Raw genomic sequence first — 14,547 nt, 5'->3', positions numbered from 1 at the left:
CCGAGCAAATATTTAGAATTGGACCAAGAAAAGTCTGCAACTTTTGATAGCATACGCAGTGCAAGTGCAAGCATAATTTCATAGAAGTTTGACGTTTAAAATAACACTTGCACTGCGTGTGCTATTAATATCGTCGTAGACTTTTCTTGGTTTAACTCTATATATTTTTTGCAACTGAATATTGTGCTAATTAATATTTTTTAAATACTAGTGAACTTATTTTACTTCTATGCCACTTTGGAATTAGGAAATGTTTACTGCGACATTCACGACCACTGTCATGTGAACCATGACCATTGTCTCTTTAACTCTTTACTTCAAAAATTTACTGATCACTCTTCTTTCCAGAAAACTCCACTCCGGCATAACCTGCATCGACAACTACACGAGCGCCTGCATGTCCCGACACGAACAGACAGTCTTCCGCAAAATCTACTCCGGGATCAGCGATGGCATGAAGGAACTCTGCACTCCTGGAGCATACCAAGACGAGTACTTGAAGCACGCGCGCTGCGTCAAGATCTTCTGGGCTGATTATGAAAAATGTAGCCAGAAATATGAGGTTACGCTCACGCATCTGAATGACCATCAGAAGAATGAGCAGTATTCTACGGACCAGCGGGATATCAGTACTAGCCATGAGGATTATTTGAGGACAGTTTGCTGGTAAGTTAGTTATTTAGTATGGTGCTATGACTATGATCGTTGACGAGCTTGGAGGATATAACCAAACGGCGTGTCTGTAATTTTCAGTACAAAACAGTCTGCCGATTTTTGAGGGGGAGGGGCACGTCAAATGTATAGTTAACGTAAAAATAGCCATGTCAGATAAACGTTAGTCCATATATTGTGTATGACCATTAGCCGCCTATTTTCGACAGAGGGGAACGCCTGTTAATGGCTAGTCCGTTTGGTTATATCCTCTAAGTTGAGCAATGAATAGAATAGAATAGAATAGAATAGAATAGAAAAACGTTTATTGCAAAAACCATCTACATACAGCACCACACATATACATTTAAGAAAGAAGATCTTATACACTAAACAGTTAAAACTATTAGTAGCTTAAACTAACATGCAATAATAATCGTAGTATTGATGCTGCTATAGAGGCTACAAATGGACACCACTCAGCATATGCTGTAACATAATATATATGCTATAGCGCTGGTCTTCCGTGGAGCCCAGGGCAAGAAGATAGCTCAGAACAGTAAAGGCAGTGTCAAAATGTGATTCAGTACCTAATTAATATTTAACACAAATTACAAACTTATACATGAAGACAAAGAAAAAGAAACAAAGTGAAATTTGATATGGAAGTGAGTGGGTTGGGAATATGTAAATATATATAGTCAGGCAAAGCATGTATTTAGTATAATATTAAATATAGTGGAGCATATATACATAAAAAAGGGAACTCGAATAAATAAAGAATTATAATATAAAATAGGTGAGTTGGTAGTTGTAAATAGGTTTACAGAAAAGGCAACGATTGACGGCTTTAACCAACAAAAGAAAAAAAAAAAAATCTTTTATGCACCGTATTACGCCGGAAGTAAGTAAAATATACCTACCAATAAATTATATAGCTAAGCTGCATGGAACGCTAAGAACACGGCAGTTGCAAGCTGAAAAGATATTGTTTAAATTTAAGTTTAAAAGTATGTAATGTTTTTAAGTTACGTATTGGAGGGGGTATGTTGTTCGAGCATTTCGTGGCAGAATAGCGAAAACTGCCACGAAACGCTGCGCAACCGCCGCGTCTCGGACAGAGAAGTCGAATGGCATCTCTCATTGGGCGGGAGGAGAACGACAACTTGTTAAAAAGGTATTGGGGCTGTTGGAATTTTACTACACCGAAAAGTAGGGTCGCAAAATGCAACGAACGACGTGCTTCCATTTTCAACATCTTACCACTGTTAAGATAAGGGGTGACATGAGTACGTGGAGGGATGGGGAAACAGAAACGGGCACAAGCATTCTGGATGCGTTGAAGGAGTGCCTTCGAACGCGCCAGTAAGCAACCATTAATCACAGTGTCGACATAGTTGAGTTTGGATAATATTAAAGTGTCGCATAATTTTATTCTAAGGTCGACACTGAGATATTGGCGAACCTGATATAGTACTTTCAATCTATAGTAGCAGTTTTTAGCGACATCGAGTACATTTTGTTCAAAACGCAAGCCCTCGTCTAAGAGTAGGCCGAGGTTACGGGCTGCAGAGACTCGTTCGAGGCGTTCCCTCCCGAGCATAACATTAATATCAAACCTGGTGACTTTGTCAACTTGGCCTTTAGTGCCAAGCACTAGAAACTTTGACTTGTTGGGGTTAAGGACTAAGTCACACTGTCCAGACCAAACGTCGATACGATCAAGATCCTGATTCAACAGCTCCACAGCAGTTTGTGTCTCCCGAGGATGGAACGTTTTATAAATTTGTAGGTCATCTGCATACATGTGATAGTGACAGTTCTTTATACAACTAGCAATGTCTGCCACGTACAAAATAAACAAAACGGGACCCAAAATCGACCCCTGAGGGACTCCGCAATTTACAGATACATTTAAAGAGTAATCTGTTAGTCCAGAATAATTACGAAGCCCAACTTTCTGCGAACGGCCAGAGAGATAGCTATCAAACCATTTTATGGTTCCGACGTCGAAACCATAGTAAGCAAGTTTAGACAGCAATAGTGAAATATTTATAGTGTCGAAGGCACGGGAAAAGTCTAGGAGGACTAGGATAGATGCCTCTCCTTTATCCTGCGCTGTTAGTATGTCATCGATCACGTCCAGGAGTGCCGTGGCTGTGCTGCGCCCTTTCCGAAATCCAGACTGCTTATTTGGTAATATGTTATTTGCTTCTAAAAAATCTGTTACTTGCCGACATACCACTTTTTCTAGAATTTTCGACACGAAACACAGAATGCTAATAGGCCTGAGGTCCTTTAAGTCAGTAGGTTGAGGTGTTTTGGGTATAGGCCTAACTATCGCCGATTTCCAGTCATCTGGAAAAACACCAGTGCAGATGGATTGGTTGATGATACTTGTGATGATAAATAGGGTTCTAGGCAAGGTAAGTTCAACCATATCCAACGTGATGTTGTCAGTGCCTACTGCATTGCTTGAAAAGGATTTAATGATCCTCAAAACAGTGCTTTCATCTACTGGTTTTAACATGAACTTCGCAGAACCAAATCTATGGAACTCATAATACATTAAACTGGTTAGGGTGACACCTCTTCTAGTAGGTAAATTAAGAAAGTGGCTGTTAATCTGATCTGGATTATTAAAGTTAGGAGGCAATTCATTACGCTTTTTAAAATCGGCTATGTTACTTTTAATATTTTGCCACAGAACTTTGGGATTATTTTGATTGCTTGTAATATATGTCTGATAAAAGGCTGATTTTTCGGTAAAAATAGCTGCGTTAACTATGTTTTTTAAATCCTTATAATATTTTTTATGAGAGTCAAGCCCAGTTCGGCGAAATCTTGCGTGCGCTACATCACGGAGCCGCATCATCTCCCTGACCGTGGGTGTGATCCAAGGATGAAGTTTCTTTTTTATTAGAATTTTTTTTAACGGCGCGTGGAGTTCAAAAAGCTGTAAAATGGACATATTGAAATGGAAAAGAGTATCGCCGACGTTGTCACACACCAAGCATTCCCAGTTTATAGATTCAAGGTCAGCGTTAAACCTTTGCATATCAATATCCTTAAGCGGTCTGTACACTAACCACCTTGGAACCGGCTTATTTTTCCTAATGTTGAGCTCACAGGTGATAAACGCATGGTGACTGAGGTCGGGGATATAGTTGACCGCTACATGTCCTATTTTTGTATTTGAACATATTAGATCTATCTGCGTTTCTGAGTGATCAGTAAAATGGGTAGGTCCATTAACAAATTGTGATAGTTGTAGTGTGCGTAAGAAATCTGATAACTTGATTGTGTTCGGATCATGAGCGCGTAAGGTATTAATGTTGAAATCGCCTAGCAATACGACATGATCATATGCTGATAGAACTAGAATAACTAAGTCTGTAGCTTTAAATTAAAATTACTCCACGATTGTGCTGCGTTTTTCGTGAACCACTTTTAATAGTGGAATTGTGTATTGGGTAATATTCAAAGCTGCGTTCGGGGTTTATTTATGGAGAAGGGATAACTGAGGCGTCTGACATGTCATTTTCTATGACGGCTGATCGGTGATCACGTGGTGCTTTCCATAGAAAACGAAGCGCCGGAAGCTTCGGCCCGGTCTCGGCCCGGTCTAGCGTGAGTCATCCTTTATGTGGACCATTGTTGGAAAATATAGAAACCAGAATCACAATCAACAATCACTTTTTTAGTATGTTCTAAGTCTCCGAAAGTCAATTCTCTCTCAATAAATGTGAATAAAAGAAGACAATATATAAAATAAGACTTATCTGTTCGCATTTATATGTCGGCGGCCGATCGTAAGATCAGGCATATCGTGAAATTCCTAGGCATATCGTGAAACGTGAAAATCTTAAAATTAAAGACGTTTAATAAAAACAAAGCAATCTTTTTTTTTCGTCGAATCCTACTGTAAATGACGTAAAATTGTGATAATATTTCTAAGTCACACAGATTTATTATTCTAATTAACCACATCCACCCCCATTCTATACCTACCTGTTTCTGCTCAAACCATTGTAGGTATATCCTAATATTTCAGGAGCAAACTGTAAACATAATTAATAATTCCCTCAGCTTTCTCATTATCTTTAGACAGACATCTTTAGATTGGCCTTAGACAATTTTATTTCCACAAATTAAAGTGTCAGAGAACCTGATTCTGTTTTAACAATTTGATATGGTTTTGATCCTTTTTTGATAAGACCTTAAAATTGTATATTAATTGTAATTTTAAAAATGTATCCTAATTTTAAATTTTAAGTCTTTCGTCTTGACCTCAATTTTAATTTTAAACGTTTTCCAATTTTAATTCGACATGTAAATAAGCTTTGTTTTAATTTTCGATTGATTGTATATATAATTTTAAGTTTAAGTGTAAGTGTATAATTTATTTGACATGTAAATTGGCTTTATGAATAAACGAGTATGAGTATGAGTAAACGTTCGGTGCTGCACCAACCAGTGTAAGCTGCTAACGCTGATTGGTCCTCACGAAAACGGGTCGGGCCGGGTCGGATCGGGTCAAAAACTTTTATAGTATGAGTTGAATTTATGCGACTTTTCTTAGCTAAATTTTCGTACTCTATCCTTGTTAACATGATAAAGATTTCTATTTTTTAAGATGTAAGTCTTAGACTTTTATAAAGTCTACAGAAAAGACGCCATTTTCAAGCATAAGCATAGGAAAGAAATAGGAGTGTGAACTTATATGTGTGTAATAGAGTGAAAAGTGTGTGAAGAAATCTAAAAATTAAATCAATATGACTCATAATAAGATCAAAATCCTTTAAAATTATTAAAACTGAATTGGCCTCCGAGAAGTTATCAAGGGACGGAGTCCAAAGAGTCGGAGTCTTGAATATTGAATAGCCCTCGTTAGTATATTTCACGGAATCGAACAGTTCCTTAGAACTCTTAGAAGTAATTACGGGGCCGGGCGTGAATCTTTGTGAATTCTCGGGTGGAATGGGACTATTTTAGATGGGAACGATTCAGGGTTGTTGGTTGTTGCACTCTTGTTACGATTTCCCGAATTGGTAATTTGTTATCCGAGTTAAAGATTTTGCTGTGACGCTAGAGAACCTTGTGTTGTGTCTAAAATAACATACATGACTTCATTGTAATACCATGAAAACTAGGCGTCTGTGGAGGGGGTGGCGGTTTGATCAAAGTAGAAGCTAGTGCCTTACCAAGAGATCCATTTACGTCATTTGACGGAATTTCCGTGAACGTGTTATATTTTTTTATATTCAGCCGTCTCTACGTGGCTTAAGAGATTCTCAAGTGCAACAAGTTTACATAGACAGGTGTACTCAAGCCGAAACTCAAGTGGAGTATAGCAGTAAATTAAAATACCCGGTCTTGCCCCGATCCAATTTTACGCCAACATACCTTAATACTAAAAGGCGGACTTATAATGAAAAATAGTCGTCACGAGTCTGCTTTTATAGGAACCTTCGACCCTACTTTGGAAATATTTAAAGCTAAATGGATTCTCAATAGGAACCAATTATACCTTTCTTACCTTTGCACCCGGTACAGCTCGCGGAGGTCTTTTGATTAGTTTAAATGTAGTTTATTAATTAATTAAGATATTTTTAAGTTATTTTTTAAGGACTGTATATCCATTCATAGAAAAGTAAGATTAGGTTGCCCATGTCTTCTCACTTCTGTTAGGACAAAAAGTTGACAGCTCCGAATAACTGACGATACTGTCCGGCGGACTATTAATCAGTGGGCACCTTGACTGATAAGAGTAAAAAGTGATACTGAATAAACTTCATTTTTCCGAAGGGACCATTTGCTTAAAGTTTAAAATTGTATGCAAATAGAGACAAGGGAGTTACCCATCTAAAAGCAGCACCCTACTTCTGTCAGTCATTTAAATACATTTTGCCGTACTATTTCTAAAGCGACGCTACGAAGCGCAATTTTAAGCAAAGATTTTGTATTGGACACTGCGGATTTCACACTTATAATAATAAGTAGTTTATGCATCGCTAAACAATATCACTTTTTGTACAACAGCTAAGTAACTTAGTTTGATCTAACCCAATTTGAAATGGTGGCTGAATGTATGCCTCGGATGTCAACTGCAGTTGTATTACTGCGACGGCGTAATGTTGCAACAGTACGTAGGTACTGCTGCAGTCGACATCCGAATGTCACCACATATATTGTTATAAAATGTATCTATCTGTCTCTCTCTCTGTGTGTCTCTTTCTCTTTCCCCCTCTCTCTCTCTCTCTCTCTCTCGATCTCTAACACTGCAGTTCATCATCAGTACACTATCGTGACTATCGTGAGTCACACAGAAATGAAAATAATATAAATTATTTTCAACCGTTACACTTTTAAATAAAGATTTTAACCATTATATATTTTATTTGAATACCTACTGTTAGTCATTAATTGACATATTGCAACAGAAAAACGTAAGTCCACAGTTAAAATCCTAAAACTGAATTTCCTTTTCGTGAATTTGCAAAATCGAGCTTGATTAATCTTTAACGTTTACTATTCAACACACAAACCATCATTAGTGTTTTGCGATCCATAATAGCTATCTCTATAACCTCACAATCAATCAATTTTATCTCATTCCCACCCCCATTACGTCCTATTTTTCCTCCATTGTGACCATTCAACTGTTTAAGGATTCTGCTTGAATTTATTCAGTATTAGGGCCTCGTTAGATGTTAATGGCTTCGTTATCTGCGTTCACTTCAATTGAATCGTTAATTTGCCGATAATGTTTAAATATTACCAAATATTTAAACATTATCGGCAAATTAACGATTCAAACCACCAATTCAAATGATATTGCAGTGTTTTAGGCTGTATTATGTACTTTTACTAATAGGTACTTCGCTTTTTTAGCGTGGTCTGCATGCTTTGTTGATGAACTTTCCATTCCAGTCACTACTATACAGGTTGGATTTTCTTTTTGGGTCAGTGAGGGCAGCTACCAGATTCCGTGCTGCTATGAGAAAACGGTCTTAGAAAACCTTCCCTCGATTTCAAATTAATGAAGATTGGCTTTTACAGATTTTGGAAAAAACATACAGATCCCATTCCTATTGAGGATTAAAAGCTTGTATGGAACCACAAAAAAAACCGACTAGAAAAGCCACAAATGGAGGAAAACTTTTCCCATATAATTTGTATGAAAATGAAAACTTTTGTTTTTCACATGCTATTTATGTATGCCAATCGATGCCATTCCTATCCAGTATCAATAGTTTCCTAGGGGTCAACTTACGGTAATGTACTAAAAAGCCACAAATTAATAAAAACTTTTTCCATACATTTACTATGGAGAAAAGGTGAAATTTTATTCACAAATTTCTATCTCGCCCTACAGCAATGTCTTCATACAGTATTATGGTCCTTAAATGTAACAGGCAGCAGCACGGGATCTGGTAGCTGCCCTCACTGACCCAAAAAGAAAATGCACCCTGTATAGTTCGTTCGCGTCAAGAATACAGTAAAATCATCATAGTCTGCCTGCCTAGCCACGCCCGTAACCAATCAAATCGTTCCTAATTAGAAAGACAAGTTCACTGTAGCCAGTTGAAGGTATGCTTTCTAATTAGGAACCATTTGATGGGTTACGAGCATCGCTTGGCCGGTGGACGATGATAATTTTACTGTCATTCTTAACGCGAACGAAGTACCTATAGTAGTAGACTCTGGTACGGTAAACTGGGATTATATCTTGTACAATGGCCTATAAGATGTTATCACTAAGGGTCTTGAAAGTCGTTCAGATTTCAGATTTTTATTGGTATAAACATTGGACACTCCGTTGGTTTTTTAGCGAACGATAGCTACCCAAACACGTAAAAAAATATTTATATAATATCCATTCCCCGGTTCTAGCTAACCAAATCAAATAAGTTAATTATCTTTAGGTATATATACTCCAATATACATATATACCTACTGTTGGGTTCTTTAAATGTAACTAATTCCTACATCTATCATCCATAAAAGCTATTTTATAAACATATTCTATTAAAACTTGTATAAACTACGTTTGAGAATAAATTTCCTCTATCGCAGCGCAACAGCGAAGCTACAAATATACTTACGATGCAAACAAATATTGTTTCTGCACCCTTTTCCATTCGCCCGCCGTTGGTCAGTTCCTCCATTAAAAATATTTCTCTATCATAGGATTTACACATCGCTGCCTGCGTTGGCACAATGGAAAGATAAACAAAAATGCTCTATTTTTTCCGAGAAAAATGGCTGTGGAAATTAATAGATTTTTTTTTTAAACTTTTTGTGAATGAAAGGGGCTTAAATAACGGGCCATTTTTTTTAGACTATTGCAATATTTTTATAGGTACTGCGTGTCCCTCACGTAGCTACGCTCGTATCTACAGTCTCTTATACTCATACGCAACGCAAACATGCCAAAAGTAGGTACCAATTAAATTAAATTAAATTAAATTACATTAAAAAATATAAAACATTGAATTGAACCAACTACATTAAAATTATAAATTAATTAAATTCAATGCACTTTAAATTTTTAATTACAATTAAGTACATTATTTTTTTTTTAATACATGAACAACGTTTTGCGGCAAGTAGGTAATAGGTACCTAAGCATAATAAATAAGTCAGACTACATTAACCATGTGTTTTCCGCTTCCAGTTCATTCCAGGAGTTCATGTCGTGCTCCGAAGAGACAGTGCAGAGAACGTGTGGTGATGAGGCAGCCGTGTTCACCAGCAAGTTCCTCAAGCAGATGGCTTCCAACATTATAAAGGTTTGTATTGGTTTACTAGGTTAGATTTGGGTTAGATTGGGTTTTTACTTTAAACCTATAAGAATAGCATTAACTATTAGGAATTATTTATACCGTCGTTAATACTTAGTTGAAACAAAAGTTTATTATCATGGAAATAAGAATAAACATTTGCACTCAGAGCTACCGGTTCTCGAAATTAGAAAGAGTCCCAACAGTTTTTCCGAACAATTTTTAATGTTCGTATAATATTCAAATACACCTCAAATTAACCAGACCGATCCTGTTATTTAATTGCAATGCGAAATTTTAATTAATTTCGTAAAACTGTTAAATGAAGTGATTGCGGCTTGCGGATTTGCGGTACTTATAACCAAAAATATTGAATGTATTTTCCTCAGTTTACCTTTTACGTTTTACAGTATCAAAAAGAGACTGAAACTGACTGAAAAATAGATTGTTTCTTAAAAGCCCTTATGAATAAAATAACAAAGGAATTCATACATAAATATAGAGCTTCTACATATTTATTTGACTTATAGCACATACTTATTTTTAAAGGTGGTGCTCAAGATAATACAAAGAAAGATAGTCTATATGGGTCATTCTCAAAAAATATGACTACGTTGTAATAGCCGCGACCCATAAAAAATTATGAAAAGAGTCGTGGCAATTAGACGCGACCGCAGACATATTCTCAGAGAATGGCCCCTATAAACAGACAACTTTTCAAAATAGGTACCTACTTAATCTTCTCGTTCAAAACCGCCGTCTGTATGCATTTTCTAATTTGCATCTCATAATCTGATTAGGCATGCAAACGCGCAATACCTATCCCTTTTTGAATTGCAAATATAAAAAATAACATCTACAAATCTAGAGCGAGACTAGATGTAATCAACTTCTACATTCTAACGTAAGCTTAGTACCTACACAGTTACAAAAATTGATTGTTTTTTATTCGAAGAGAAAAAGAGAAAAAGTTTCCATTAATCCATCGAATGCCGGAACGAGCACTCGCGCTGCGAAAAACGATTAAAAAGTCTGGCGAAATAGGTTAAAAACTTGTTATTTTTCTTTATTATTATTTCCTTCTCGTGATTTATTGAGCTTATTTCTAATAATTTCATTTATTTCCAGAATTTCTGCTACGAATACCGGGACAAAGAATGCACCGCCCCAGGAAAAGCCAGCGCAACGTTCCAAAACCTCCAACTAGTTCTCATCGCCCTTTCGGGGCACCTCGCGTTGTATCTCGGGAACCTAGTACCAACGTAAACTGACCTAAAACAAATTTAGGAATCGAATTTTGAAATTAGAACATTCGTGCGTGTGTGAGTGCAGTGAACTGTAAATAGTGAGCGATGATGATAGTGTTTTGTTAACTTAATTTTATGCATCACTTCGAATTAGAAAATTAATTAATTAATTTGCGCATGCAATGCGTCTATTGCCTAGTGTTATAAGATATGATTTAAGATCATTATAAAGCATAAGCCATATCGAAAATTACTTCAACAAATAAACATTTTACGTCGATTTTGTGAGACTTCAAAGCGAAGAATGTACATTTCGTGAAGAACGGTAAGGTATAGTCGATAAGAATTAGTACTGAAATGTTAATAATTCGAAATGTTTTACCACTATAATGGGTTTGTGCAAATATACCCTTGAAACACATTAAAGAAAAGAGATTTTAGTTAGGATCTTTAAAGCATTAAATGCTATTTGCATGCAGCTAAATCGAACTACATATTTAGTTTTAAACAAGGTTTTATTTCGTTAACTTATTTATTAGGGCTATAAACACAGACATGATATGGATGTCTATGTTTCATGAATATTTCTAAGCGAAGGCCAAGAAAATCTTATTTTGATCATAGGCAATAATCAGAAGACATAGACATAATGAAATTTATATATTTAAAACGGGTCACTCACGGTTTAAACCGAAAATAGCTGTAAAGAACGTAAGTGACTCGTTTAAATGTCTGAGTTTCAAAAACATGAATTCATGTGTATGATGGTTCTAAATCTTAAACAATTTGTTCCTTACAATGTTTTTAAGCATAAGTACAGTCATCAGCAATAGTTGCTAATAAGCGGGCGATATTATGGTTAATCTAATACCTTTAAATGAGCAATTCTTGTTTATTTATTTATTTATATATATATATATATATATATGTATATATATATATTTATATATATTTCGGGGATCTCGGAAATGGCTCTAACGATTTCGATGAAATTTGGTATATAGGGGTTTTCGGGGGCGAAAAATCGATCTAGCTAGGTCTTATCTCTGGGAAAACGCGCATTTCCGAGTTATTATATGTTTTCCGATATTGAATTCTTATTCTTTACACGCTCTTGCGCGTCAAGGTAACTTTAAACAACTTGCCCGCTTAGCAACTTCTGCTGCTGACTGTACTTTGCAATCCTACCTACATTTTGTGAAGTTCAAAGTTGTTATCACTCAAGAATTTCATAAATCCTATCTTTAATGTTTAATTGTCCATTACAAAGTAATTTTAAGCTCATTAACAGCGTTATAAAATTCATAGTTAAAATAATCTATAATATTTTATGATATGTTCGATCATGTTAGGTCTTGTATTTGAGCCTTGAAATTAAGCTCACATCTTCCTGTGATATATATAGATATCTAAGGATTCTAAGGAAAAATCCATTTTATTTAGGTATAAGCATTGACGTATATCTCAGGACGGGCCTTACGGGTACTAGTTCAGCGGTGTCACTCACGAATTCGAGTCAATCGTGGAGTCTAACGCAACTAATTGAGACCATCGCGCGCGTGATGCGAACTCACCAACCAATCGCGTTGTAGCGGTGTCACACCGCTGTACTGGCCCCATTCTTATTGCCCGTAAGGCCAGTCCTGAGATGTACGTCAATGGGTATAAGCATTGTTTTATGAAATGTTTGATATTCATGATATTTATCACTAGATAATAATTTCACCTAGGTATAATTTTGTAAAGTGAATGTCTTTAAGACTATTGCTAGATTTAGTTGTTATTGCAATTAATTTATAAGCATTACTTACTTTTTACGATGAATAGACATGACAATGGATGAAATTCAAATAAATAAAGAGCAAGTTAGGTAAACTAATAATAACTGCGAGAAACCTACATAAGGTGCGTTGGGATAAGTTTGAATGGGTTTTTAAGAAGGGTAAGTTGAAAAGTCACCCGTAATGCTTCGGCATGCGGACGATTAGTTGTCTCACCCCTCTTGAAAACCCCTTTCAATTTTACCCTAACGAATAAACAATTTTCATTGAAACCATAACTTCTAGCCGCCCGGACGTCAATACTTGCCAAGTGAAATACATATTTGATTTGTCTTAATAAGGATCAAATTGGAATGGACGGGAGACCTTTTCGTAGGCTTCTGGGCGGCCAGAGGATAATACTAATGTGCATGTTGCAGAAAGTTTCCACAACGTTGTAAAAGTCCTTTTTTACCAGGAAAATTTCATAGGAAATTTCGATTCCTAAAGAAATTTTGAAGTTGTTGAAAAGTTTCTGAATGGAACGTTCGCAATTTTGAAAAGTATCTAACGGCACATCAGCAATTCAGATATAAAATAGGTAACATGTTTCTTGGCTGCCTTTTCAAAACAAAGTGCAAAATGTACCTACTGCTCTAATCCAGGCGAATCATTGTATGCACTAAGCAACAAACACTTACCTGTTTTCATAATTTTTCGCAGAAAATGTACCCACACAAATGTAATTTATACAATTTTAATTTTCCGGCAACTCTTAAAACAGTTTTTATATCACTAGGTACCTACAACGAAATCTAAAAATGATTTATTTCACAACATTTGCTTAACTATTAATTTGAAATTATAACTATTAGGTAATAAGTTAATAACTACCTAATATTCATTAGAAATTATTTCACTTGCAGCTTTTTTACCCGCTGGCGGGTCCTTCAAAATTAATATTTTACATGTAGGTAGGTATAATAAATTGTACCTAATAAATTTAATAAAAAAACCTAAAAAACCTTACAAAACGGCAACCGTATTTTATTTTCAACGATAAAAGCGTGACAGCAATTAATCATATCAGGCACTTTTGTTAAAAAAAATCGATATCACTGGCAAGCGTCAATAGGCCTGTTGTCGTTAAATACATACAAAAAAAGACACAAAAATTCAATACACACTGATGCAGAGGTTTTTACCTTTTTTTGATATTGTAATAAGTACATATTTAATCTTTTCCCAAAATTTTTAGGGGTATGATTGTCGCGCTCACCCATAGAGAAAAAATACATAGAGTGCTCACTCCATACATCAGTTTTAGTACCAAAAAGACTATTTAGCATCTAGCATCGAGTAGCGGAACTATCAGTACTGCTACTTGACAATAGATGTAGCACCGACCGGAAAGTCTTATGCAGTTGAGATAAGACTTTCCGGTCGGTGCTACATCTATTGTCAAGTAGCAGTACTGATAGTTCCGCTACTCGATGCTAGATGTAGACACTGAAATTAATAGTCTGAACTGATGTATGGAGTGAGCACTCTTGTCTTACTATATTTCTCTATGGCTCACCTTAGAAAACCTATGAGGGCGCTCTTAAATAAGGTAATACAAGGTGGACACTCTAGGCACTAATGGGTCATGAAAGTTTTTAACTTAGTAAAGTGTCCCAAGATTTTTATTTCTTAAGATAGCGGAAAGGAAAGTCGAAAAATATACGGAATTTCTATATTCGGATCGAAAGAGCTCGTGATTTTGAGTAGAACAGCATCTTTTATGTATTGTCTGTTTGTGCTTACGAATAAATTCTATCAAAAAATCCAAATTTAAAAAAAATTCAAAAAAACATAGGTCAACCCAATTCAGAACCTCCTCCTTTTTAAATCTTGCTCGGTTAAAAATGGCGCTTATATAATTTCGTAAATATTCCTCCGATGTAAATTTGTTCCCCCAATACTTTTACTAAAATTGAGAACCGTTTTTTTAGTACATTTGCATTGTCTATAATATTCAATTTCCGATACAATGTTTTCCATTTTCCATTTTTCCAACGAAATTAACTGGGCAGGTTGATGTTTGTCACAGACTGTATAAGA

The 14,547-nt window shown here is 35.8% G+C and overlaps 1 protein-coding gene across 1 annotated transcript in view; it reads left to right on the top strand.

Moving 5' to 3' along the window:
• The window catches only part of LOC134650893 (uncharacterized), a 46,867-nt gene extending 35,897 nt beyond the window's left edge, over nt 1-10,970 (top strand). Inside the window, exons 3-5 of the mRNA XM_063505830.1 lie at nt 349-666; nt 9,332-9,446; nt 10,566-10,970. Coding sequence (XP_063361900.1) covers nt 349-666; nt 9,332-9,446; nt 10,566-10,703 — 571 coding nt within the window. The 3' untranslated portion in view covers nt 10,704-10,970. The remainder of the gene's footprint in view (nt 1-348; nt 667-9,331; nt 9,447-10,565) is intronic.
• Nucleotides 10,971-14,547: the final 3,577 nt, after the last annotated feature.

Source organism: Cydia amplana, chromosome 9 (genome assembly GCF_948474715.1).
Source record: "Cydia amplana chromosome 9, ilCydAmpl1.1, whole genome shotgun sequence".
In the NCBI taxonomy this organism is placed as follows: Eukaryota; Metazoa; Arthropoda; class Insecta; order Lepidoptera; family Tortricidae; genus Cydia; species Cydia amplana.
Note: the sequence above shows the minus strand (reverse complement) of the source record. Positions and strands in the feature narration are given on the sequence as shown.